Source organism: Sus scrofa, chromosome 7 (assembly GCF_054392235.1).
Source record: "Sus scrofa isolate SSC_HxYL_T2T_F1_AM1 chromosome 7, Sscrofa_HxYL_maternal_Yorkshire_Landrace_v2.0, whole genome shotgun sequence".
In the NCBI taxonomy this organism is placed as follows: domain Eukaryota; kingdom Metazoa; phylum Chordata; class Mammalia; order Artiodactyla; family Suidae; genus Sus; species Sus scrofa.
In genome coordinates this window covers 97,027,266-97,054,492 of record NC_139389.1, presented here as the reverse complement: position 1 = coordinate 97,054,492, position 27,227 = coordinate 97,027,266, and the positions used below count along the sequence as shown (strand labels likewise).

Genomic DNA, 27,227 nt, shown 5'->3' with positions numbered 1-27,227 from the left:
ACAGTTAAGCTGTAGAGCAAAGATTTGATCCAGTTTGGCACAAGTGTCTGGGTTCTTACTGTTGTTCTGCACAGCCTCCCTTGTGTCCGTAAACAACATATACTCTTGCTTTCTGTGTTTAAAAACTATAAATGCCACACTGTATCTTGTAGCTTCAGTTTCTTCCCTCAGCATTTACACTTTTGAGATTTATCTGTGTTAATAATTGTCTCTGATTTCAATGTTTTTTGTCTTCCACAATTCATTCCTTCTCCTATTGATGGATATTGGGGTTTTCCAAATGTTCACTACAACAGATAGGCTGCTGTGAAATTAAATGTTTTCCTGTACATATGTGTAAGAGCATCTCTAGTGTATAGCTTAAGCAGAAAAGCTGGTATTTCTTTGGGTCTGCGCATATACTATTTTATTAAATACTGCTGTAGAGTTCGTTTTCAAAGAGATTGAAGAAATTTGCACTCCTTCTAAGCAACAAAGTTTCCAGTTGATTCTGAGTCCTGGAAACACATGGTAATTCTGACTTAGTTTTTGCCGATTTAAGATGTATGAAATATTGACCAGTGGTAGACTTGAACATTTATTTTCATATTTATTTGGCATTCATGTTTCTAGTGAATTGCCTATTCATATCCTCTGCCTATCTGGGTAATTTTTCTGTTCTTACTTTTTGCATAGGAATCCTTTATACATTCATGGCACTGATTTTTTAATCTGTTAATAGTCATTCAAGTATCTTCCAGTTTATTTTGTGTCCTTTTAAAAAATTGAAATACGGAGTTCCCATTGTGGCTTAGCAGGTTAAAAAACCGACTAGTATCCATGAGGATGCGGGTTCGATCCTTGGCCCTGCTTAGTGGGTTAAAGGATCCAGCAATGCCATGAACTGTGGTGTGGGTCACAGACGTGGCTCGGATCTGGTGTTGCTGTGGCTGTGGTGTAGGCTGGCAGCTGCAGGGGTCCAATTGGACCCCTAGTCTGGGAACTTCCATATGCTGCAGGTGTGGCCCTAAAGACAAAAAAAAAAAAAAAATTTAAAATACAACACTGAGAAATAGATTGTAGGTATCTAGCTGTGGAAATTATCCCAAAGTGTTGGAAATTTGTCAGATTTTCATTGTTTTGAAATTACGTGGACATGTGCCTTGTTAGTTCATTATTCTTAGTGGCTAACAGCTATACCTGGTAGATCAGAGAAATTTTCTTGAATTATTTTGTGATAATTCCCTCCTCAGCTCTTAGTTTTATCCTGTTTTTTGGATATTAGGCTCTTGGAGTGGTCGCTAATTTTATCTTTAATTTTTTTTTCCATTTCTGTTTTTTTAACTATTTTCTTGGAGATCCTGTCAGCTTTATCTGCCATTATTTCTTTGGAAGTTTGCATTTCTCCTGTCATGTTTTATTTCTAAGGTCTTTTTTTTTTCCATATGGTTCTCTTGAATATTTTTTTATTTCTCTTTATTTTCCAGAATTCATGTTAGATATTTTTCACATGGCTTGGTAATTCTTGATTGTCTGTTCATATTTAAGAGTAGGAACTAAATATATGATTGAGCATGTGTGTGAGGCTTGATCAACTTGGAGAGTGTTCTCTCTAGGGGGAATCTGACTGAGCTGCTTCCTTGGGGGACTTCCAAGTATATTGTCAGCATCTTTTGGTTCTTTCTCTTGGGTGGTCAGATTTTGCGGACAAGAATCTTTCAGTCTCTTGACTGGAGGGTTAAGGCCTGACTTTCTTCATTCCAGAATCTGAGAGACAAAAAAAAAAAAAAAAAAAAAGACTGGGTGGAGGCTCATATAATATGCATATGTTCACATATGCTGTTTACAGTGTGGTAGCCTTGCTGCTCAACTATGCCCGTGTAGCTCAGTTCATCTTCTCCAGAGAATAAACTTCACATTTTTGGTTGGGCAGTATGGGACATCTGGGTGTCTATTGCGAATCTGAGTATCCGTTCTTCTAGGCAGTCTTAAAAACCCATCCTTATTTTCAGCTCTCACCCCTCCTTCCAGAGAGCTTAGCCTTTGGGGAAACTTAACAGTATTAATCAGGTTCGTTCTCAGCTGTCTCCACTGCTGGCTTAGGATTTTGTTTCTCAGGTCTACCAAGTCATTTCACTTGCTGCCAATATTTTGTTGCTATTGTTTTCTCTCATTTTCCCTGTCTTTGTGGGCTTCTCTCTTCTTAAGGTAATTCCTTTACTGTTGTTTTAGTGGATGGGGAGGGGGAGAAAAAGATTCTTGTGTTCAATCCATTATCTTTATCTGGAAGCCTTTCCCTCAGTTTCTTTTGACTCTAAAGGACTCATAAATACTTTATCCTCTGGTTTTAGGTAGTAGTGATGGGAGGTTTTTAGGTTATGTCTGTAATTTTGCATCTCCTTTGATCTTCATGATGGTCTTGTGAGATCATCATGCCCTCCTTGCACATGAGGAAGCAGCCGTGCTTGAGAGGCCAGGTAAGGTGTAAAAGGTCATTGCTCCAAGTGATGGAGCTGGGACTTGCACCTCAGGGTTCTCTGACTCTAACAGTTTTACTTGTTCACTGGCTTTACCTGCTTTTCCTCTAGTTATTATATAGCCTGAGGTTGGGCTGTGTTTCCTCTGGGAATTTAGGGCACCATACGCTCAGGAGATGTCTTTGCTGAGGATGTTTTATGTTTCTACTCTGTTGGCCTGTTCCAGTGTAAGGAGAGGATGAGGCCTGTGAAAAAGGCACTGAAACAGCTGGATAAGCCTGACAAGGGGCTCAATGTGCAAGAACAGCTGGAGCACACCCGGAACTGCCTGCTGAAAATTGGAGACCGGATAGCCGAGTGCCTTAAAGCTTACTCAGACCAGGAGCACATCAAACTGTGGAGGAGGTAACCAGCCTTGGCCTCAAGTTGCCCGGTTGGATTTGATGACAGAGTGTGTGTTAGGGATTCTATTTTCGTTTTATAAAACATGACATAGCCACCTAATGAAAATTTTTTTTTTCTCAGCAAAAGCCATCTATTGGCAACATACTTGCAGGCTTCAGTTTTCTTTTCCTGAAACAGACCACTCCTCTGAGGCCAGTCTTTTGAATGGGTAGGACGATGTCATTATTTTATGGGAGAAATACAGTGATACTGGATTTGCAGGCCTGTTCTCAGAATAAAGACTCAGCTTTAAACCGTGGAAGGGATAGAAATCTAATTTCATTACTTTAACCACCTCAGGTTAATATTCAGGTATAATTTAATAACTAATTGGCTAAAAAAAAATTAACTAATTGACTAGTTCCCTACTACGTCATGAGAGGAAACAAAGGCTACAAACCACCAGAGCTGTGAATTCTCTTCTCTTTAATAGTTGAAGAATTCTGCTAGTAACGTGGGTCAATGCTGTTAACCCAGAACTTTAGTTTGTAAGACATTGTGACTTACGTATATTCATTTATATATTCACTTTTGATGTTTTTAGAAAACATGAATGGTATTTCTTGAAGACAGTTGTAACATTGTCTCTTTCCATACACCACAGTTGCTTTGAACTCGTATAGTTTATGGTTAATATAATTATCTTTGTATAATATGCCTAATATCAATGGATTGGTTTTTGAGTAAAAAAGGAATCCAAGAAAACCTGTCATTATGCTCTCCATAGCATGCTTCACACTCGTTTAAAAAATTATTAAGTTTTGAAATGTTACTTTACTTCCCTTTTACACTGTTGCCAACTACCAGATAACTAGCCATCTGATTTTCTTTTTACCTACCTGAATCCCTATTGGAAGATAGCAAAACTCATCATAGTGCATAGATCCATGAAGCTAGGGAATATTGTGCACTGGGACCAGGCTGTGTTTAAATGCACTGGACACTGTACACGGTGGTTCCAGCCAGCTGTTTAATGCACCGGACACGGTGGTCCCTTCAGTTCATAAGGAGTTGCTTGCCCCCTAGAGAGAAACTGTCCATCATAAGGTGGTAATTGGAAGACCAAGTATAGTAGGAATTACAAGAAGGAAGCACACGTAGAGGAGTAGTCAGGGAGGTAAGTCTTCTAAGGGGTAGACATGTACGCTTGAGCTGCTTAGAGGAAGTGAGGTCTCAGGCTCCAGCAAAGGCTTGAAGTGTGCAGGGACTGGGAGGGTTTTAGGGTTTACAGGCAGTTTGTTAAGATGACTGAAACCCTATTGGAGAAGGCTTTAGAATGAAAGGTAAATGGCTTTCCACATGATGCAGCAGGTTTACTAGTCAGGGAACTGGCACAGTGTCCTCTGAGTGACATGGTGCAGCATGGTGTATCTGCTCTGTAGAAAGTGTGATGGGATGTGAGCCTTCTTTTCCATTTCATGAAGGGTAGCTCCTTGTTCTGCATACTTGTTTATCAGCCTCTCCCCTGTTGATGGTAATGCCATGCTGGGGGAGTACAGTGGAATTGGAGTAGAGGAGTCCCTTGGAGTTTTAAGGAAGAAATGACAGGCCTTGGTGATGACAGCTGGGAAGAAAGAAGGGGAGGCAATGCAGAGATGCCCAACTATAGGTCCCAAACTTAGGAGATGGTGATAGTGATGGGTGGCACGGCAGAATCTGGGAAATGCAGAAGGTGGAGGAAGACTGAAGTTCTAGGTGCCAGTGAAATAAATTAGAGGAGTTTTAGCTAAGAGACAGAACTGTCGTTCCCAGACCCATCATTCAAACTCTGTTGACAGTTTCATCTAAAGATGCCATTTCGTATTGATGCAAAGACCTTAAAGATTATTTCTATAACTCAATTTCTATACTTAGTATTCCATAGCAAAATCCAATAGCATAGTTCTCTGCTGACCTCGCAGATTAAGATCCAGCATTGTCACTGCTGTGACTTGGCTCACTGCTGTGGTGTGGGTTTGATCCCTGGCCCAGGAATCTTCCACATGCCATGGGTGCAGCCCACCGCTCCCCACTGCCCCCCCAATTCAGTAGCATGCCATCCATAAAGAGAATAAGTAGTTATTTTTTAAATCCTATAATTTACCAGAATTTTTTTTTTTTTTAGGAACCTATGGATTTTTGTTTCCAAGTTTACAGAATTTGATGCTCGAAAATTGCATAAGTTATACAAGATGGCCCACAAGAAAAGATCTCAAGAAGAGGAGGTACAATACAAATTTAATCTTGATTCATACAGATAGAGACTAATTCCTCAGAAATATTAATTATTTTTTTTTCTGGGGAGATGATCATAGAATTGTAAGGAAGTTGGTACTAGAAAGGTCACTGGTTCTCTGCCTTACTTTACAGATGGAGGTCCAGGTCCAAGAGGGGGTGCAAGACTCCCCAGGGCCTATCCTGTCTTGTACAGTGGGCCTCTTCACCCTGCTAGCAGTACAGTTTGTCCAGGTGCTCTGCTAGTAGTTAAACTAGCAATTAAGACCCAATGGATAAAATAGCCAGTGTACTAGAACCAGACAGTGTTGAAATCCTCACAAGAGATTACTCTGTTTTTAAGTCCTGAAAACATTTATTCACCAGGCTTTTTCTTCCATGTACTCAAGTCTTATGGTAGTTTACAAACATGACTTCTGATATGTAACAAAGTTATGGGCAGCACATACTTTCTCTCTTCTTTTCTGGGCCATGTGTACTTGTCCTTCCAGCTTTTGTACATAGGGTCCCAAGTGCTCATCTAAAGGAGTGAACATGAGGAGGGGCCCAGAAGCTGCCTCCCCTTCTTTGCTGTAGGGGGATGGACACAAAGTGACTTGGCCCGTTCCTTGTGTGGGTGTGTCCTTTTGCAGATCTGCTGACCCAGATTAGTCATGTAGGGCCAGTCTTGAAACATTTAATACTCGCTTCACTATCATGTCAGCTCTGTGAAGGCAGAGGTTTTATGTCTCTCATCCTCTTCTGTGTCATCAGCACCTGCAGTGGTGCCAGGCATAGCTCTGGTGCTCAGAAGTACTTGTTGCATAAATATATCCTTTGCCCAGCAGTGTGTTCCATTGTAGAGTAGCGCCCTCAAGTAGTCTGTAATTGAATTTTACATGGAAGAATGTGATATAGCAGTAGTATACAGGATAATAGGTTAATATTACTGAATGTTAGCATAAATTTTATGCATTGTAAAAAGTCTTTGAATGACTAGCCAGGAAGGGCCCCAGGAGGGAATAAAATAGTTGGGAAAGGCCCTTTAGGAGAGAGTGAAAATTAGGATGAGTGTTTGAAGTTGGGCAAATGATGTCAAGGGTTAAAGGGCTTTATTAGTCTTGGTGTCAGAAGTTAGAATGCGGCGTGACTCACAGAAGTAGTATAGTATATATTCACAACCTTTCTAGGGGACAGTCCAGTAAGATTGACCAAAAGACCAAAACATGCAATTCTCCTTCTAAGAATTTAGTTGAAGGCAATAATTAAGGATTTAAACATGTTTATGTGGAAATGACTTGATATAGCCATATCAGGGAGTACATAAATACTGTGGAAATAAGTATTCACATAAGATTTTTCACAATACATTAAGTGAAAAAAGACTGTCAAATAATTTTGTTCTAAGAAAACACACACGTGCACACACACAATTTCCTCTACTGTGGTTTTGCTTTCCATGGTTTCAGTTAACCCACAGTCAACTATGGTCTGAGAATACTAAGTGGAAAATGCCAGAAATAAACAATTCATAAGTTTTAAATCGCACACTGTTCTGAGTGGCATGATGAAATCTCATGCTGCCCTGCTCTGTCCTGTCTGGGACATGAATGGTCCCTTTGTCCAGCGTATCCACACTGCATGTGCTCCCTGCCCATTAAGTAGCCCTCTTGGCGGTCAGACTGACTGTTGTGTTATCACAGTGCTTGTGTTCAGGTAATCCTCACTTCACTTGGTAATAGTCCCAAAGCATAGGAGTAGTGATGCTAGCAATTCAGATATTCTCTTATTATGCCTAATTTGTAAATTAAACTGTCTTAGATATGTACCTATATACAGGGTTCAGTACTATTGGCCGTTTCAGGCATCCGTCTGGGGTCTTGGATGTATCTCCCATGGGTAAGGGGGACTGGACTGCTGTATATAAAGGGGGACTACTGAATATAAATAAACACACAAAATGGCTCAGAAAGACATGGACCAATGTATTAACAGTAATTCCTTTGGTGGTGAGATTTTAGGTCACTTCACATTTCTTTTTTTTTTTTCTGTTGTCTTTGTGTTGAAAATTTCGCTTGTGTGGTAAAGATAATGGTGTAACAAACATGTAGTTGTTTAGCTTGATGACTTTGGCATGGAAACTAGTTCCTACTGGACCACTCAGAAGTGGTTGGTTCTAGTTAGCCTCAGGAAGTTAGTGGTCTTAGTTTTATGTGACCCAAGAGCAATCTCTGAGAAAGCTGACAGTCTGGGCACCTGTTCCTTACCCTGTGCAATGATGTCCAGTGGTCCGTGCCCCTGTTCTGACAGGTCCCGGTCAGTGGAGATGGGCTTCCTTGTAGTGGCCTGGTATACTGGGGTTGAGCAGCAGGTGGAGCTCTATGAAGTTGTTCATGCTCTGAGAGCTCAGGGGGTTTATGAGCATTTTTTCCTAAGAAGGTAGTTAATGGCAGGGAAGCGAAGAGAGACTTGTCAGAGGTCAGAAGGGAAGTATTTAAAGGTGATGATGTTTTTACTGTTCTTGGGAATTCCGCTTGAGATCCTGAGAGTCTTTGGTTTCCTCTTACTCTATAGGAGCAAAAGAAGAAAGATGATGCGATTGGTGGTAAGAAACCATTTCGACCAGAGGCCTCAGGTTCAAGTCGGGATTCCCTGATGTCTCAGTCTCACACCCCACACAACCTTCACCCTCAGAAGCCTCATTTGCCTGCCTCTCATGGCCCACAGATGCATGGACACCCAAGAGATAACTACAATCACCCCAACAAGAGACACTTCAGTAATGCAGGTGGGTCATTAAGTTGAGTTTTAAAAAGTGGTGCCAGGGAGTTCCTGTCGTGGCTCAGCGGAAACGAATCTCACTGGTATCCATGAGGATGCAGGTTCAATCCCTGACCTTGCTCAGTGGGTTAAGGATCCGGCATTGCTATGAGCTGTGGTGTAGGTTGCAGATGTGGCTCGGATCTGGTATTCCTATGGCTGTTATGTAGGCCATTGGCTACAGCTCCGATTCGACCCCTAGCCTGGGAACCTCCATATGCCACAGGTGTGGCCCTAAAAAGACCAAAAAAAAAAAAAAAAGAGGTGCCTAAAGAAGAATCATGTTGTTTTCCAAAGATGGTATCTGGACCTTTGTGCTTTATTTTCTCCATCACTTTTATTGACCTCTTTTTTTCTCAGTGAGATAGAATTGGAAATAAAGATTCAAAAGGCAGCTAATTCAACTTTTAAGAACACAGCCACTATAAACAAAAGACATATGAGAGACTGAAGGAAAATGTTTACATTATATACAACAGTTGAATGGTTAAAACTGCTAATATGAAAACCTCTTATAAATTATTAACAGAAGGATAACCAAATAAAAAATAAGCAAAGGTCAGGTAATTCCTATAGAAGAGGAGATTCAAATGGCCAATATGACGAGGTAATCAACATTGTTATTAGGGAAATGTAAATTAAAGCAGCAATAAGTTAACCAATTTTTTTACCCATTCAGATCAATAAAAATTAAAACAGCGAAGTTCACACAAATTGCTCAGAGTATGAATTGCTACAGTCTTTCTAGAAAATAATCTGAAATATCTAAATACATTTTAGACACTCCCTTTCTGGGATTCTCTTCTGTAGAAATGTAAACACATACATGCATGAGGATGCTGTTACTGACTTATAATGGCAAAAAGCTGGATATATGACTGCCCATTGATAGAATGGTCAGATGAATAGAGGGCATCTGTACTCTTATTTACAATATTAAAAAGAATGAGCTGGCTTTATAGGTTAAAAAAAAAAGGAAAAAAAGCAGCACTAGCAACAAAATCCTGTTGTGTGTTTAAATTTATTCAGGGGAAAATCAAATAACATAAGCTTAACCATTTTAAATGAGCAGTTCAGGAGTTCCCGTCGTGGGGCAGTGGTTAACGAATCCCACTAGGAACCATGAGGTCGAGGGTTCGGTCCCTGCCCTTGCTCAGTGGGTCAACGATCCAGCGTTGCCGTGAGCTGTGGTGTAGGTTGCAGATGTGGCTCGGATCCCGCGTTGCTGTGGCTCTGGCATAGGCTGGTGGCTACAGCTCCGATTCGACCCCTAGCCTGGAAACCTCCATATGCCGCAGGAGCGGCCCAAAGAAATAGCAAAAAAGACAAAAAAAAGATAAAAATAAAAATAAATGAGCAGTTCAGTGGCACTTAGTACATTCTCACAGTTACCACCTGTATCAAGTTCCAAAACACTTTTGATCACCCCAAAGAAAACCCTGTAACCATTATGCAGTCACTACTTATTCTTTCTGCCCTCTCCCCAGCTCCTGACTGGACTACCACCAGTCTGTCTTCTGTGTCTGGATTTACTTATTCTGGATACTTTTATTAATGGATTCACACAGAATCATACAATATGTGTCTGGCTTCTTTCACTTGGCTTCTGTTTTCAAGGCCCATCCTTGTTGTAGCATGTATCAGTATTTCATTTCTTTCTGGGAATAATGGAGTAATACCCCATTGTATGGTTAAGCTACAGTTTTTTCGTTGATTAGTTGATGGACATCTGAATTATCTCTGCTTTTTGGCTGTTGTGAATTGTACAGTTGAGCTCATTTGTGTACAGTTATTAGAGTACCTGTTTTTAGTTCTTTTAGGTGTATACTTAGGAGCATGAAGTTGCTGGGTCATGTGATAATTCTGTGTTTAACTTTTTGAGGAATCACCAAACTGTTTTACATCATATTTGAATAATATATTTCTATAAGCATAGGAAAAGATGTGAAAGCATACATACAATAGCAGTTACCTTAGGCTGGTAAAAATGTGGGATTGGAGGAAATTAATAATTTCTTCATTCTGTATTAACTTCACTGGTTACAATGAGCATGAATACTTTTAGAGACAAAAGTAATAAGAAGGAAGAAAGCATATAGAATAAAACCTAAGAAGAATACTATTTATATAGAAGCATAATATAAGATTTTACAAAGAGCCAATATTCCATATTGATCAAAATAAAATATACGTTTCTTTCTAAACTTCACTGTTGGGATTCTATTTGATTTTTTTTTTTTTTTTTTTTTGAGTACAGCTTAGTCTTCTGATAAAATTCTCAAGCTTTTAGAAAATCGATTTTCTCCATCTTTTCCTGTTTTTTGGAACACATTAATTATAGGTATTGAAAAATTCTTGCCTGCTCACTCTAATATCTGAATTATTGTAAGCCATTTTGTATTGTCTGCTTTTTTTTTTCCTCTTGGTTTTCAGTCATACAGTCCTGTCTTTTGGCATGTGCCTAGTTCTGTTTTTAAATTTTTAGACGCTCCAGATGATGTCACTTTTCCCCAGAGAGGATTTACTTTTCCCTCTCCAGGCACATTGTCTCAGTTTAGCCTGCCTTTGGTCCCCCCCTGTTCCTGGGGCTTGGCTCTCCAGGGTCCTCAGGCAGATGGCCTGCTGCACTCTTCTCCTCCCCACTGGCAGGTCTTAAATGCAGATCTTGGTTTCCTTGGCACCATGAGACAGCCCTGAACCACTCTGCTTTTCAGAAGGTCTCCAGCTCAGCTTTTTAGTTTCCTGCTCCGTTCAGATTCAGCAAATGTTCTAAGGGAAAGCTGGCTGTGTGTTTGAAGTCCCTCAAGCTTCCAGGGTCCCTCTAGCCTAGAAAGACCAACAAAGGCTCTGCTGCTGTTTCTGTTTCTCTAGCAGTGGTTCTCTGCTGGGAAAAGCCCAGATATTCTGCTTCTTGCCTGTGTTCAGAATCACAGATCTTTCCAGTGGCTGCAGAAATCAACTCTTACCACCTCTTTGAGGTTTACTCCTCTTTGGAATCTTATTCCTTCTAGTCTTCATTGCTTTGGCTGCTCTTTGATGTCTTTAAACAGATTATTTTCTGTTTATCTGGCATTTCTTACTGTTCTTGGCAGAGTGTAATTCTGCTGCAACTACTCTAAATTACCTGGAAGCAGAAGTTCCATGTATTTTAATCTTAAAAATCTAAGTTAATTGGCCACTGTTTTATTTGGGGGGGGGCAGTGTGGGCAGCAGGTAATGACTGTACAAGGTGGTTGGGAAATGTTTCCATGTTCTTAGATGTAGTTGTATTAGTTACACTGGGCTTAGACTGTTTTTATGTCATTCATGTGATGTCACTGATTTTATAGTCTGATCCTTTAGAAGAACTCTTCTTATTAAGCTAACCGTGCTTTTTTATTTAAACTTTGAACTTCTCACCCCTCTCCTTAGTAGTCAGGACCATGGAGGGTCCAAGAGGAAACACACTGTTTACTTTCTCTGGAAATAAATGACTTGGCTTGAGATTAAGCATCTCTACTATACCACAGGCATTGACACCCTGCTTGAAATCTTACTTCCTAGTTGGTTTGAAGCCCTCTTCAAATGATCCTTTCATGTTGTGAAGGTGTCTGTCTGTTGTTTGTTAATTCTTAGGTTGAATAGTCAAAAGTTTTTTACTTCTTGGTTCTTTGGCCTGCTCTACCCTGGGTCAGTAATGAATTTAAGCCCCTGGTTATTTAATGGTATACATATCTAAGGTGCACAGGTTCCTTTATGGCATTCCTCTTTGGTTCTGTAGAAAGATGCTAGATGGCCAACAGAATGAGTAGAGAGAGATTTATTTGGTGACGTGTTTGGTCTTAACAAATTGTAGCTAAACGATGGGTTTATCATGAGGCCACGAGGTTCCTACTGGTTAAGCCTCTGTATTAGCTTCCTGATACTCTTGTGACAAAGTACTACAAACTGAGCAGTTTAAAATAACAGAAATGGGAGTTCCTAGGAACCAGGGTTTGATCCCTGGCCTCGCTCAGTGTGTTAAGGATCCAGAGCTGCCATGAGCCGTGGTGTAGGTCGCAGATGCAGCTCGGATCCTGCGTTGCTGTGGCTGTGGTATAGGCTGGCAGCTGTAGCTTGGATTCGACCCCCTAGCCTGGGAACCTCTGCAATGCCGTGGGTGTGGCCCTAAAAAGCAAAAAATAAAAAATAGAAGAAAATAACAGAAATATATTTTCTCATAGTTCTGGAGGTAGGTCTCTGAAATCAGCAGGGTTGGTTCCTTCCAGAGGGCTTAAGGGCAAAACTGTTCCATGCTTCTGTCCTGGCTTATGATGTCCTGCCAACAGTCCTTGATGTTTTGGCTTTTGGCTGTACCACTCCAGTCTCAGTCTTCATCTCTAAATGTCTTTCCTCTATATGTATTTTTGTTCCAAATTTACCTCTGCCTTTTTCTTAAAAGGATATTTGTCATTGGATTTAGGGCCTGATGTAAACCCAAGATGATTTCAACTCGAGATCAATAATTACAATATAATTACATAATTACAACTTCAGAGATCCTATTTTCAAATAAAGTCACACTCATAGGTTTCGAGTGGACATACATTTTGGGGACCACGTTTCAACCCACTGTAGTCTACATTCCTGGAATTCTGTATTTTCACTGCCTTTTTCTTTCTTTTCTTTTCTTTTTTTTTTTTTTTGCTTTTTACAGCCACACTTGCAGCACAAGGAAGTTCCCAGGCAAGGGGCCAAATCAGAGCTGCAGCTGCCAGCCTATGTCACAGCAAGCAATGCCGGATCCGAGCTGCATCCTGTGACCTACACCACAGCTCACGGCGACGCCAGATCCTCTACACACTGAGTGAGGCCAGGGATCAAACCTGCAACCTCATGGTTCCTAGTTGGATTCATTTCTGCTGTGCTATGATGGGAACTCCATTCACTGCCTTTTCTAATTCAAATAAGCATGATCCTTCTCCTCAGGGAAAAAGGGAGGCTGTGCAAGCTAAAACAAATTTGAATTTGGCTCTATTTTTGAGAATTACAGAATCTAAAGTTAGAAAAAGCACTTTTTACAGGAGGAGTGCCATTCTTTTGGTGTGGGCAGAGGAAGAATAGTAGAATCAGTAAGTATAGTCTAGAATGATTTTCAGGGATGAAGCACAACTGATGGTACCAGGAGGTAAATATCCTGTAGATATGTAAACAGAAAATTATTGTAAGCCTTGTGGCAGTGAAACTCAGCAGTGCCTTTTTCTGAATTAATGTTTGGCTTGGGGTTTTTTTGTTTGTTTTTTTGTGAAATTTCATTTTAAGGGTCTGCCCCAGATTGGAAGGTAAGCAGGTGTAGAAAATGAAAAGCAACAGTTCCTAAGATTTCAGAGAAAGGTGGTGAATTTTCTTTTGCCTCAAAAATTTGGGAAAAGAATGTAGGACTCATTACTTGTGTATTAACCAGCAGTAAAAAGGCCAAGAAGGAGGAATTGTAATGTCTGTTTGTAACATGTGTCAGCCTTTTTCATTTTAAACTTCAGTGGAAGTGAAATTCAGCCGTTTCTCGCAGTCATGGAACCATTACTTCTTTTCCTGCAGATCGAGGCGACTGGCAGAGGGAAAGAAAGTTCAACTATGGTGGTGGCAATAACAATCCGCCCTGGGGCAGTGACAGGCACCATCAGTACGAACAGCACTGGTACAAGGACCACCATTATGGGGACCGGAGACACATGGATGCCCACCGTTCAGGGAGCTATCGACCCAACAACTTGTCTAGAAAGAGACCTTATGACCAGTACAGCAGTGACCGCGACCACCGGGGACACAGAGATTATTATGACAGGTATGCAGAAGGCCCTCAGACACCAGGCACTGACTTCTGTCAGGAGCTCTTGGGGGAGAAACAGGCAATACAAACTTAATGCGTTTATCCATCAGATGCTCATTCTTATCATGTGTTAGGCATGGTCCCAAGCGTGGTCCAGCATTTCTGCCATCAAGGCATCTTCAGAGTGTTGGGGATAAAGCATGATGTAGGCAGCTGACATTGTGTGCTGAGTGGATGGTTTAAAGAAGGGATTTTTGAGTTTTTCCTGAGGGCTAAGGAAGAGGAGAGGCTGGTAATTCTTGAGTTGGGCCCTTTGGAGTCAGCTAAGCAGAGAGAAATGGAATAGGCATCACAGGCCCAGGTCAAGGATAGGCACCCAGGATAGGATGCCCAGAGGATTAACAGGTTGTATAGTCAGGGGGCCTTGAAAACCATGTTACAGGTTTTAATTTTATTCTCTGGGCTAAGGAGCCATTTGTGGATTCATCAGTATGCTTGTGCAAGAAGAGTTTTCTGCCATCCACTGAGGAAATCTAGAGAAGTGGAAGCCATAAAATATTAGAATCAGCAGCCAAAATTATTAAGCTCTGTGCTAGGCTCTTGGATACATCAGGTAGCAGGGATCCCAGGATGGGTCCCAGCCTGTGGTCCTTGTGTTTTAGGTGCCCACAGTTTAAGGGTCAAAACCTTTTGAAGTTGTGCCTTCTCTACAAGGATATCATGATGTGATAAGCCAAGGTTTTATGAGAGTAAATGTGAGAGTTAGCAAGTACAGGAAGGACTAAAGAGGTTTTTATCTGTTCTTCTTAATTTCAAGACATGGCTATATTTTAACCTCCTAAACATCTTTGGTTTTCCTTAGGCATGCTAGACATGGTTTGAATTGCATATAAACATCTCTGTATCCTGCTTTCTTTTCAGAGGGTCTGATAACACCAGGCTGCTTTAGTGTAGCAGCTGTGGCTAAATAGCAGCTTCGTCTGTTAGGAAGGGTCTACACCCCTCACTCTTTTATATCATCTTGTCTGGCCTGGCTCCAGTGGGCATTTGCCCTACATTCCTTTGTGTGGGTCTGTATTTCCGTTTTGTATCATTCTTCTGCCTGAAGGACTTTTGCTTTAGTGTGGGTCTGCTGGTAAATTCTTTCAGTGTTTGTATGTCTGAGAAAGTCTTTATTTTGCCTTCATTTATGGAAGATATTTCTGCTGGGTATGAATTTATAGATTGACACTTCTTTTCAGTACTTTAAAGATGTTCCTCTACTCTCTACTTGTAGTGTTCACTGATTTTAAAAAAAAACTATCGTCTTTATTTTTATTCCTCTTTACAGAATGTGCTCTTTTCTTCATCACTGGTTTTTAGCAATTTGATTATAATATATTTTTTTGTGATTGGGAATTCTTGGAACTATAGGTTTATCATTTTATCAAATTTGGAAACATTTTTTACCATTATTTCTTCAAATACTTTTTTTTGTTCCCTTACTCTCTCCTCTGAAGATTCCAATTGCACCTGTCTCACAACTCATGGAGGCTTTGGGGTCTTTTTTTGTTTTTTTTTTTTGTCTTTTTGTCTTTTCTAGGGCTGCTCCTGCGGCATATGGAGGTTCCCAGGCTAGGGGTCGAATTGGAGCTGTAGCTGCCGGCCTACACCAGAGCCACAGCAACTCGGGATCCGAGCTGCATCTACGACCTACACCACAGCTCACGGCAACGCCAGATCCTTAACCCACTGAGCAAGGCCAGGGATTGAACCTGCAACCTCATGGTTCCTAGTCAGATTTGTTAACCACTGCACCATGACGGGAACTCCTTTGTTTATTTTTTAAAACCGTATTTTCTCTGTTTCATTTGGATAGTTTCTTTTTTTTTTTTTTTGTCTTTTGTCTTTTTAGGGCTGCACCCCTGGCATATGGAGGTTCCCAGGCTAGGGATCCAAAGAGCTACAGCTGCTGGCCTATGCCACAGCCACAGAAACATGAGATCCAAGCCGCATCTGCGACTATACCATAGCTCACGGCAACGCTGAATCCTTAACCCACTGAGCGAGGCCAGGGATCAAACCTGCAACCTCATAGTTACTAGTCAGGTTCATTAACCACTGAGCCACTATGGGAACTCCTCATTTGGATAGTTTCTATTGCTTTGTCTTCAAGCTTACTATTACATTCTTTTTCAGTGTCTAATCTTCCTTGAGTCCCATTTAGTATATCTTGTATTTCTTTTTCTTTTTCTTTCCAGTTGCACCAGCAGCATGCAGAAATTCCAGGGCCAGGGATTAAACCCGAGCCTTAGCAGTGACAACACCAAATCCTGAACCTGCTAAGCCACCAGGGAAATTCTAATTTTTTAAATTTTTCGCATTGTAGTTTTATCTCTAGAAATTGCCTTTGGGTCCTTTTTTTTTTTTTTAATTTTTTTCATGTCTTGCTTTGATCTTTTCAAATCTGATACACAGTTTAAACATGGTTTTTATATCCTTGTCTGCTAATTCTATCACTGGGTCAGCTTCAGTTGCTCGAATCTCCTCCTTATGGGTCATATTTTCCTGGTTCTTTCCATGCCTGGTAATTTAAAAAAAATTTTTTTAAAATGGGTATAGTTGATTTATAGTGTATTAGTTTCTGATGTCCAACAGAGTGATTCAGTTATTTATATGTTCTCTTCATTTTCTTTTCTATTATGGTTTATTACAGAATATTGAATATAGTTCCCTGTGCTATACAGTAAGACCTTGTTGTTTATCTATTTTGCATATAGTAGTTTCTATCTGCTAGTCCTAAACTCTTAATTTATCCCTTCTCTACTTTTCCTTTTTGGTAGCCATAAGTTTGTTTTCTGTGTATGTGAGTCTGTTTCGTAAATAATTTCATTTGTATTATATTTTAGATTCCACATATAAGTGATATCATGTGGTATTTGACTTTCTGACTTATTTTGCTTAGTATGGTGATCTCTAGGTCCATCCATGTTACTGCAAATAGCATTATTTCGTTCTTTTTAATTTTTATTTATTTATTTATTTATTTTTGTCTTTTTGCCTTTTCTAGGGCCGCTCCCGCAGCATATGGAGGTTCCCAGGCTAGGGGGTCGAATCGGAGCTGCAGCCGCTGGCCTACACCAGAGCCACAGCAACGCGGGATCCGAGCCGAGTCTTCGACCTACACCACAGCTCACGGCACCACCGGATCCTTAACCCACGAAGCAAGGCCAGGGATCGAAACCTCATGGTTCCTAGTCAGATTCGTTAACCACTGTGCCACAACAGGAACTCCCTATTTCATTCTTTTTTATGACTGAGTCACATTGCATTGTGTATTGATACCACATCATCTTTATCTGTTCATCTGTTGATGAGCATTTAGGTTGCTTCCATGTCTTGGCTGTTTTAAATGGTGCTACAGTGAACATTGGAGTGAATGTATCTTTGCAAATTAAGAGTTTTCTCTGGATATATTCCCAGGAGTGAGATTACTGGATCATATGGCAACTCTATTTTTAATTTTTAAGGAACCTCCATACTGTTTTCCATAGTGGTTGTACCACTTGACATTCCCACCAACAGTATAGGAGGGTTCCCTTTTCTCCATACCCTCTGGCCATCCTGACTAGTATAGTTTTGGTTTGCATTTTTCTAATAATTAGTTATGTTGAGCATCTTTTCATGTGCCTATCGGCCATCTGTATATCTTCTTTGGAGAAATGTCTGTTTAGGTCTTCTGCTCATTTTTTGATTGGGTTGTGTGGGGGTTTTTTGGTTATTTAGTTCTGTGAGCTCTTTGTATATGTTGGAAACAAAGCCCTGTTGGTTGGTGTGTTTGCAAATATTTTCTCTCAGTCTGTAGGTTGCCTTTTCTTTTTATTTATGGTTTCATTTGCAGTGTAAAAGCTTCTAAGTTTGATAAGGTCCTATTTGTTTATTGTTGCTTTTATTTCTCCATGCCTGCTAATTCTGGATTAGATACCTAGTTGAGTGCTGGATGTTTTTATATTCCTATAAACATTCTGGAGCCTTGTTATGAAACACAGGTTACTTGGAAACAGTTTGATTCTTTCATATCTTGCTGTTTGGATTTGTTAGGCAGACCTGGAGCAGTGCTTAGGCAAGGGCTCACTATTCCCCACTGCCACGGCAAGGACCCTCATGGGACTCTACCAGTACCCCTTGGATATTGAGGGTTTTTTTTTGTGTTTTTTTGTTTTTGTTTTGGTTTTTTTTTGTTTGTTTGTTTTTTGTTTTTTGTTTTTTAAAGCCACACCACAACATATGGAAGTTCCCAGGCTAGGGGTAGAATTGGGGCTGCAGCTGCTAGCCCTATGCCACAGCCACAGCAGTGCTAGATCTGAGCCATGTCTGCAGCCTATACCACAGCTCACAACAATGCCGGGTCCCTGACCCACAGAGCAAGACCAGGGATCAAATCCACATCCTCATGGATACTAGTTAGATTCATTTCTGCTGAGCTATGACAGGAACTCCCTCTTGAGGTTTTTTAGACTGGCTCGTGAGCACAGACCCTGTCCAGCTCTCTGTGTACACAGAGCACTGGCACCTCCCATCCTTCTCAGTGGTTTTCCTCTGGGCTTTGGGTCCTTTCCCTACATACGCTCTCTGAGCGGGGTGTTGTGAATTCTCAAGGGCGAACTTTGCTGATCTTTGAACTTCTTTGTCTTTGCTGAACTCTTTTCTTCTGCACTCTGTTCTTTGAACTCCAGCTGTCTTGACAACCCTGCCCCCGCTGTCACCCCAACTTAGGAAGGCTGCTGCGCTTCTCCTGATTACCCCTCCCTGTGTTGCACCTAGAAGCTCTTTTAAGGCAGTGAGGTGGGGGTGATTATAAGGCTTATGTCATTAGTTGCCCATCCTTTAGGGATCACTGTTCTTTGTTCCCTGGCATCTGCTATCTTGAAAACCATTGTTCCATGTATTTTGTCCCTTTCTGGTTGTTTCAGCAGGAGAGTAAATCTAGTCCCTGTTCCTCCTTCTTGGCTTGAACCTGGTCAGTGTCTTTCCCATTTCCTCCCTCCCTCTCCCCATCTCTCTCTTTTTTTATTTTTTATTCAGGTGAAATTTACATAACATAAATTAGTTATTTTAAAGGGAACAATTCAGTGGCTTTAGTACATTCACAGTTTTGTGCAGCCACTACCTTTACCAAGTTCCAAGACACTTGTCACTCCAGAGAAAACTCCGTAACCACTCAGTGCTTACTCTCCATTCTCTCCCCCCAGCACCTGGCAACCACCCATCTTCTCGTTCTGTTTCTACAGACACTTATTCTGGATGTTTTGCATAAATGGAATCATTCAACGTGTGACCTTTTGTGGCTGGCATTTTTGGACGTTTATGATGTTTTAGAGGTTTATCCATATTGTATCTTTTATCAGTACATTTTTTTGCATGGGTGAATAATATGCCATTGTATGCACAGGCTACATTTTGTTTTTCCGTTCATTCATCCATTGATAAGCATTTTAAGGTTTTCCATCTTTTGGCTTTTGTGACTAACGCTGCTGTGACAAGGTGTGTAAGTGTTTGTTTGAAAACCTATTTTCAGTTCTTTTGGGTGTATAACCTGGGATTGGAATTGTTACGCATATGGTAGTTCTATGTTTAACTTTTTAGGAACCACCAAACTGTTCTCCACTGTGGCTGAACCATTTTACATTCCTACCAGCTATGTATGAGAGTTGCAGTTTCCCTCATTTTCACCAACATTTATTTTCTGTTTTTTGCATGTGACCATCCTGATGAGTGTGAGGTGGTATCTTACTGTGGTTTTGATTTGCATTTCCCTAGTAATTAATGCTCATTAAAGATGTTGAGCATCTTATCATGTGCTTAGTTGCCATTTGTGTATCTCCTTTGGAGAAATGTCTATTCAGGTCATTTGCCCATTTTTGAAGTGGATTGTTTGTCTTTTCGTTGTTGACTCATACAAATTCTCTCTTAATACTCTAACAGAATATTAATAAGCAGTTTGCCATGGTCCTGATGAAAAAGTGTAATATTTTTCACCTTGAGTCAATTTTAAAATAATTAACCCAGCACTTTTTGTTGAGTATTTAGGTTGTCATTTTTGCTATTACTGGTAACTTACAAAATAATTTCTGTGGCTCTTTTCCTCCTGGGCTGGGTCAAGGAGTATGAAGATATTGTAGACCTTGCCAGTTTTCCTGAAAAGAACGAGTTTACAAAGCCATCACTGACGCAAGTGTGTACTTGTCTCATTGCAGACCTGATGAGGCTTATGTCATTTCATAGGCTGTATTTTGCCAGTAATTATAAAATAGCCCTTCATTACTACTTTAGTTTTGTTCTTTCCATTCCTAGTAATGTGTTTACCTTTGAGTCCTTGGAAGTGTCCTTTGCTGGGAGCCTGTGGAGGATGGGGGAGGGCAGGAACCAGGCTTTGGTTTTCCACTGATCCTTGTGTCTCTGTTTCAGGCACCATCATGACTCCAAGCGGAGGCGATCTGATGAATTCAGGCCCCAAAATTACCACCAGCAGGATTTCCGACGGATGTCTGATCACCGCCCTCCTATGGGCTACCATGGCCAGGGACCCTCAGACCATCACCGCTCTTTCCACACAGACAAACTGGGGGAGTATAAACAGCCCCTGCCCCCCCTGCATCCCGCAGTCTCAGATCCTCGATCGCCCCCTTCTCAGAAATCTCCTCACGATTCCAAGTCACCCCTGGATCATAGGTCTCCTTTGGAGAGATCACTAGAACAGAAAAACAACCCAGATTATAACTGGAATGTTAGGAAAACATAAAGGACGGCTTGGAATGAAGGGGAGAGCAAGAGTTGTTAAGCACCTGGATGTTTTTGGTCTGACCCAACAGGAGCCAGTTCTAGACCAGTGAGTGGAGTTTCTGGACATGCTGCTCCTGTCAGCTCGCCGGCTAAGGAGCACTTCAAGGAGTGGGAGGCCTTGCGCTCGGTCACTACTCCTTCACTTCGGCGCCCCATCCCATTCCGGCCTGGTCCTGGCCCCCCCCTTTGACGGGTGCTAGGAGGAAGAGGTGACTGCGTGTGTGCCAGCTTCACAGGCTCTTTCCCAGTGGAGGAAGAAGGGATCAGAGTCGTGAATGTTTTGTTGCCAGGGTCACTGTGCCGGGCCCTTGGTGCGGTGGTCAGGGAAGGACATGTGCATGAAGGCTGCCGGGACCTGCTGGACAGCTCGGGGTGTGGTTCACTCTGACGTGATGGATGCTGCTGACGGGAGCAGGGCGTGGGAGAGCGGGTGGGGTCTCGCATCATAGGACTTGAAGGGGAGCAGGTACCCCCCTCAAGTGTGTTCTTGGGAGAAATGACACTCGGGCCTCATTATGTGACACCCTTGGTGCGGGGGGGCGGGGGGGTTGGGGGAAACTAGAGCGGGGGAGACAGCGTCCACAGTGGCCACTTCCCCACCAACACTAAACTTTCCCACACTGTGCATTTAAAAGCTTTGGCCTCCCAAGTGGACCTCCTCTGCCTCCTGTGCCAGGGGAAGTAGGGTCTGTGTGGCTGGCTTTTGAGGACTGTGAGTTAGGCAGCATTGAAGTCTTGTTTCGTTGGGAGTGGCTGAATGCAGGGTGGGGGCGGGTGGGGGTGTGGCCAGGTCACTGGAATCCCTGGTGGATTTCCAATTCCTGGGATGAGCAGTAAAAGTTTCTGGCCTGGAGGAGAGAGGGTGAGGAAGCAGGCCTGCTGACTAGCTGCTTGCTGGCAACACCAGGGCAGGTGCTGGGGCAGTGGTGACCAGGTTTCCCAGCATGGGGGTTGGTAGTGCAGCAAGGGGCTGGGGGCGCTTCAGTGTGGCAGTGGGTCACCATCTGCAGCTGCATCCTAGTTTGTTTTGCACAGCTTGAAGAATAGATGACGCAGAATCACACACCTCCTGCCACTCGTGTGGTGGGTGGACAGATAAAATAAGTTACCTGTGGTGAACACCTTTCCATTGCTTGTTGCAGATCATTAGGATTGAATTCAGTATCTTTTAGAATGAGGTGAAGCCTAAACTGAAGTGAAATTGTTTTTTTCCAAAGCAGGAAGCAACCGAGGACAGGGTGACTGAGCTGTAGATAGAGGCTGACTAGCGTCGAAGTGAGTCAGGACGGGAGGCAAGTTGGTTGCATCCAGTAAGCAGGCTCCTTTCATTTTACAGGTTCTGGGCTTTCCGTTCTATTCGTTTTAAATATAGCTTGCCAGTATTGTTAGAGTATCCAAAGGCCTTTCTAGATGGAGACAGAATAACTAACTTGTACACACAGTGTGTGCCTATAAGTGTCCAGGCTCAGAGCTGGTGGAAACCCTTCCGTTGGGCATACATAGGGTTAAACTCCCTACACTGACCATTATCACTTACTTGCTGGTGTCCTGGGCAGCACCGTAATGCCTTTACCAGGAATGTCCGCGGTTGCATCAGCCAGTGAAGCCGAGGTGGCTTTGTGACCAGAGCATCCTTGGGCTTGCCTGTGCTGAGGTCTGCGTGAGAGGCTGGGCCTGCACAGCTTGTGGGGAGCTCAGTGGGAGCACCAGCTCCTCATCTATCTCCTCCTGGTACTTGCAGTCCTTCACCCTAGGCTTGTATGTCATATGCCTGGAGCAGAGCCCAAGGGACCGCAGAGGAGCCCCTGGGTGCAGTCACCCACCCAGGACATGGAGACCGCCTGGTGGGAGAAGATAGGAAATCCTCTCTCTGCCTTGGCAGCAAGTGGGGCTCTGGGCTGACAGTACCGACACTACCTGTGTTTGTCCCGTCCAGGCCAAAGGTCAAGCCAGGTTGGTGTGTGGATCCCTGAGTCATCAAAGGGACCTGGGGTGAGCAGGGTGGGCCCTAGCACAGCATCCCCTGTGGCAAGTCAGGTCATGTCTTTTCAGTTAGAAGAGGCCAGGAGGAGGAATCGGAGGGTCTGCATTGTAATACTCATCAGGTTTTGTTTTTTCTCTGAAGTTGTTGATTGGAGATGTGGGTTATTCCCCAAGATGTCTCATCATGAGGAAAAAGGAACTTCCTTTTGTTCACATTTGGGACTTTAGTGCCATATCATATAGCAAAAGGCAGTATCAGCCAGATCAGTGTTAAATTGAAAAAAGTACAGTATCGCCATAGGAGGAATCTGTTTTAGGTTTTGGAATATGTTTGAAGAGTGGGTTGGGAGAAAGGCGTTTCCTCATTGCCCTAAATCAGTATGAATACTGTATTCTTCTGTCAAAACCAGAAATTTGCACAGGTAGAAATTCCCTCCCTCGTCGGGGGGAGAAGCTGCCCCCAGAATCTGTGAGGACGGTATTCCAGGGGTCCTGGCTTGCAAAGATTTAGTTATTAGGTAAAGCCAGGGCCAAGGCAGAGAACAAGGGCTCCTGTGTCTACCATCGCCCTGGAACAGCACATGGTCACCCCAGACTCATCCCGCCGTCTGAGGGAGATGGCAGAGAGAAATGGCCCCAGGCTCCGCCTCCTTTCAGTCATTCCTTAACGCCCTTCCACGGGAGACCAGAACACTTCCCATATCGTGCTGCAGACACTCTAGCCTGATGTCTGAGAGTCGCATCAGGGTGCGCGGTGCAAATGCAATTCAGTTAGGAATTGATGCAGTGACACTGAAATCCTGCAGACCAAAACCCACTCGTCAGCAGGAGCGGTGGCCCGGGGCCCAGCACCAGTGGTCCTCTGGCTTATCTGAGGGCCACCGTGTCGGGCGAGGAGATCCAGGCCAAGGGTCCAGGCTGCTTTAGTCCATCTGTGCCCCGCTCGGTTGGGGACAGGTGGTTTTTCTTTATTGTAAAATTGTGGACTTTTAAAACCTGTTGACTAAACAGTAATTAATTTATATTTGTGAAAAATGCCACTGTCCTAGTGATTTCTGATGTAAATAATGTTGTTTATATAGTATGTATTAAATTTTCCTACATTGTAAAAACTGCTGTACTTTTGATTCTTATATATTAAAAAGTGTTACTAAGGATTTTTAGAATTGGGCGAACATGTTGCTTTGCATTGGCGTGCCCTGTGACCATACATGCCTCCACGTCACCCTTTCTCTGGTTGCTGGGTCATTGGGATTTTTTGACAGCTTGTGAAATGGAGTCTTTTCAAGTTATGTTTCTCCCCTCGCTACTGAGCACCAGTTGTGCTGTTGAGTCCAGGATCTTACACTGCAGGTTCTATCATTTCCTCTGAGCAGCGTCCCTGACCCCAGCAGCTGTCATCTTAGCCCACATCCCTACCCTTGATGAGAACCTGGAGGGGTTGGCACCAGTAGTTGAGCAGGGCAGCCCTCAATTTCCCATGTTGTTCGTGCCCAGGAGGATCCCGGGAGACCCAGGCCTGTGCAAACAGGGGTCCTACAGCCACCTCTACCCAGAGGAAATAAAAACACTGAGCCTGCCAGCCTGCAGCCCTGAGGGTCATTTTACAGTTGGGTTATATATTCTTGAAGGGGAAAAGAGCACTTTATAATGGAAACACTGACACAAATGTTAACTCAAGCAATTTGGCACAGGGGCCAGCCCAACTCCTGCGAGGCCCAGACAGAGGAAGGGAGCCACAGCCCACGAGTGGAGAACCGTCTGAATAGAAGTCAGAGAGGTTTGCCAGGCCCGAGGGGTTTTACTAACACTTAAATGGCTTTGAAGCGAAACTTCAGTCCTTGTGAAGCACTTAATTCTTGATAACAGATAAAACTGCATTTCCACTCAGAGTTGAGGGTTAATTCCTGTGACTGTCAGCCCAGGACCTGTGGTTGTAGGGTCCTGCTGCCCTGGCTGTGCCTGGATTTAGCGCCTGTAGTTGTGGAGTTGGACACAAAGAAGAGCCGAGAGTTCTTCCTGCCTATAAACTTAACGCACAATCATGTTGCAACTCACAGCTCGGCTGGAACAACTTTGGGAAACTTTAAGAACAAGTGCAATAATCAGTCTATGATTTACAATAGCAACCAGGCTTCTAAACTGACCGCTGCCAAAACGCCTGCCTTTTACTGGAAGGAGCAGGCCCAGGCCCCTCCCTGCTCCCTGGCGAGGCCTCGCTCCTCTGGCATCAAGGCAAGTCCTCAATTAGCGCCAACAGAAAGGTCACTTAGTGAAACACAAGGCCCTGCAATTTGCCAGGCAGCGCTGAGCTCCAACCTGTGGCTCTTAAAGGAACAGGACCAGGTTTGCCTTGGAGGCAGCCCTTCCCTTGTGTTTTGAGGTTAAAAACCCACCAGGCTCCTGTCACCTTGCAAGCTGCATTTGTTCTGCTTGTGAAGTGGGGAAGAGACATGGCCTGTCTGAATCAAAGTTCTTTATCCTGTAGAAAACAGGAGCCCTCCCCTGGGGTGGGTCTTGGGGATCCCTGGTCAGTTTTGTACAGGGAGACAGGGTTTTGTGTGGAGCACAGGCAAATCGCTGACCTACAGACTTTTGACCTTGAGAATGGTAGAATGGCAGCCATTTCTTGGGAGCCAGAGCTGCCCCACAGAGGGTTCACATGTGCTTTTTCTTTATTTCTTTTCTGACCCCAGAGGGAACTGATGTTGCTTAAAGCATGGTCCTCACTAACCCCACGCACCAGGGTGGCCTGAGGGGCCAGGAGTGGTCTGGGGGCGGGCAGGGAAGTCAGTGCCTGCCTGTGATTGGGAAGCTGGCCTTTTCATCTTCATTTGCATACGGAGGAGGCAGCTGGGCTTTGTGAGAGCTCCGAAAGCAGAAAAGGAAAAAGTTTGTCCACACTGGGGGTCAACTGGAAGGAGACAGTGTCCATCAGTCCTTGGCTCAGGGAAGGGAGATCAGGGGGACCTAAGACATAGCAACCCTCACCCCCCCCCCACCCCGAGCCAGACAATCAGTCCATCCTGGGAGCCCAGGAAGGAGGTTTCTGCAAAGCCTGCTCTGTGCGGCGATTAAACACAGGAGGAACGCCCAGCAGGGAGTGGAACCAACTAAACTTGGAGACAGAGTCTGGCCCCTTCAAGGCTCACAGAGAGACATGGCTGGGACTAGACCGTCATGAGAGTGGCCCTGTCCTAGCTGATGTGGACATACACACGTGAGCCAGGATGAGACCCTGCCCTCTCTGAGCTTTCCTGGGTGGAGGGTCAGGGATGCAGAACATAGACAAGCAAACAATGAGAAGACAAGATGTCACATAAATGCCAGGGAGAAAAGAGCCAGGACAGGAGTAGAGGGACAGGAGTCCAGGAAGGCATGAGGACCAAAGAGAAGCATGGGTCTGGGAGGCAGATAGACTTGGCTTTGAACCAGCTGGCTTCTTAGGCAAGTTCACTGCTTCTCCAAGCCTCAAATACAAACTACGGATAACGAGAGCCCCTTGCCAGGCCAGGGTGGCGTAGATGAGGTCACTGAGGGGACACCCGATGGGCTTGGCATCTGTTGAGATTATCAGAGGGGGATGCTGGGACCTCCAGAGGCACTGCTGAACTGGGGTGGATGACCATGCTCGCCACCCTAGCTGGGGTCTGCTTTGCATTTTGGCTCCTATTCTCTGCCAGAGGGCCTTGAGTGACTATAGTTCTAGAACTGTCCTGCAGAGGGTAGCAGATTTCCACTACAAACGGCTTGCCTCTCCTCTCCACACGAACCCAACTGGAAGGGCTCAGCGGCCCCTTTCCTGCCCTTTGGGAGCTAGAGACCAGGAGGCAAGGAAGAGGAGAGGAGCTGAGGCTGAGAGAGAGGCCGGCCTCACCTGCCTCCACCAGGAAGAGGCCCATAGGAAAGTGCTGACCAGCCATGGCCCAGCCTCATGATGGGCCTCTGGGGGCTGATGGAATGCACAGGCTCCTCTGGGTCCAGCCTCTCCTCTTCCACCTCCGTGTGTCAGCCAAAGGGGCCGCCCTGAGCCACAAGGCCCAGGCATCACTGTGGGGCTCCCTGTGGCCTCACCTTGACTCTGAGCTCGCTGGTTTGTGTTTGGGGCCCTCTACCACCTGCCCTGCTGGCCGCACTGATCTCTGTCTCCTTGGGCCTCTGACTGCAGCCAAATCAATGTGCTCCTGCAGCCTCAGATATTTGAGGGTCTGCTTCCAGGCCACTGCCCCCCTTTTCCCCGCCTGCATCACCTCCGGGTGCCTGCCGTATCCTGTCCATCCTCAAGATTCAATTGAAGCTTGCTTTCCTCTGAGCAGCCTCCTCTGCCCCTGCTGTCCCATCCCGTCTGTCCCTTCCCTATGCCAACAGATGCCATCAAAGTACATGGCATACTCTGTTGCCCCCATGCTCTCATAGCCACTATGTCTCCCCTGGGAAAGCAGGGCCCCCTGGGGGGACCACCTCTAGTTCTGAGTCCTGTCCCTGCATGGGCCCTGTGGGTGCTGGGCTTGCAGCCCTCTCTTGCGGAGCACCCTTGGGGGGGGGTCTGGGAGGGAGGACTGGGGTGCTCCCTTCCCTGGGGACTGAGAGGGTGGGTGTAGGGCTCAGGTCAGAGTTCTGGTCCTGATCAGCAGAGCAGGGGATGTTTCAGAAGCCAGTTCTGGGGGTAAATCAACTTTCCCAGGCCTGCTAGGCATTAACCCCTCATTTGCTGGATTGTG

The 27,227-nt window shown here is 44.0% G+C and overlaps 1 protein-coding gene and 1 long non-coding RNA gene across 12 annotated transcripts in view; one reads left to right on the top strand and one right to left on the bottom strand.

Moving 5' to 3' along the window:
• The window catches only part of CHD2 (chromodomain helicase DNA binding protein 2), a 127,183-nt gene extending 103,511 nt beyond the window's left edge, over positions 1–23,672 (top strand). For all 11 annotated transcript variants that reach the window (XM_084969370.1, XM_084969366.1, XM_021099370.2 and 8 more), the window contains 5 exons: positions 2,683–2,861; positions 5,005–5,104; positions 7,668–7,881; positions 13,470–13,716; positions 20,149–23,672. In XM_084969370.1, coding sequence (XP_084825496.1) covers positions 2,683–2,861; positions 5,005–5,104; positions 7,668–7,881; positions 13,470–13,716; positions 20,149–20,482 — 1,074 coding nt within the window. In that variant the 3' untranslated portion in view covers positions 20,483–23,672. The remainder of the gene's footprint in view (positions 1–2,682; positions 2,862–5,004; positions 5,105–7,667; positions 7,882–13,469; positions 13,717–20,148) is intronic.
• Positions 15,560–23,612, bottom strand: LOC146401789 (uncharacterized). Its single transcript, XR_014810936.1, has 2 exons — positions 16,862–23,612; positions 15,560–16,815 (listed from the first exon to the last, which is right to left on the bottom strand). It is a non-coding gene; the product is annotated as an uncharacterized LOC146401789 (long non-coding RNA).
• Positions 23,673–27,227: the final 3,555 nt, after the last annotated feature.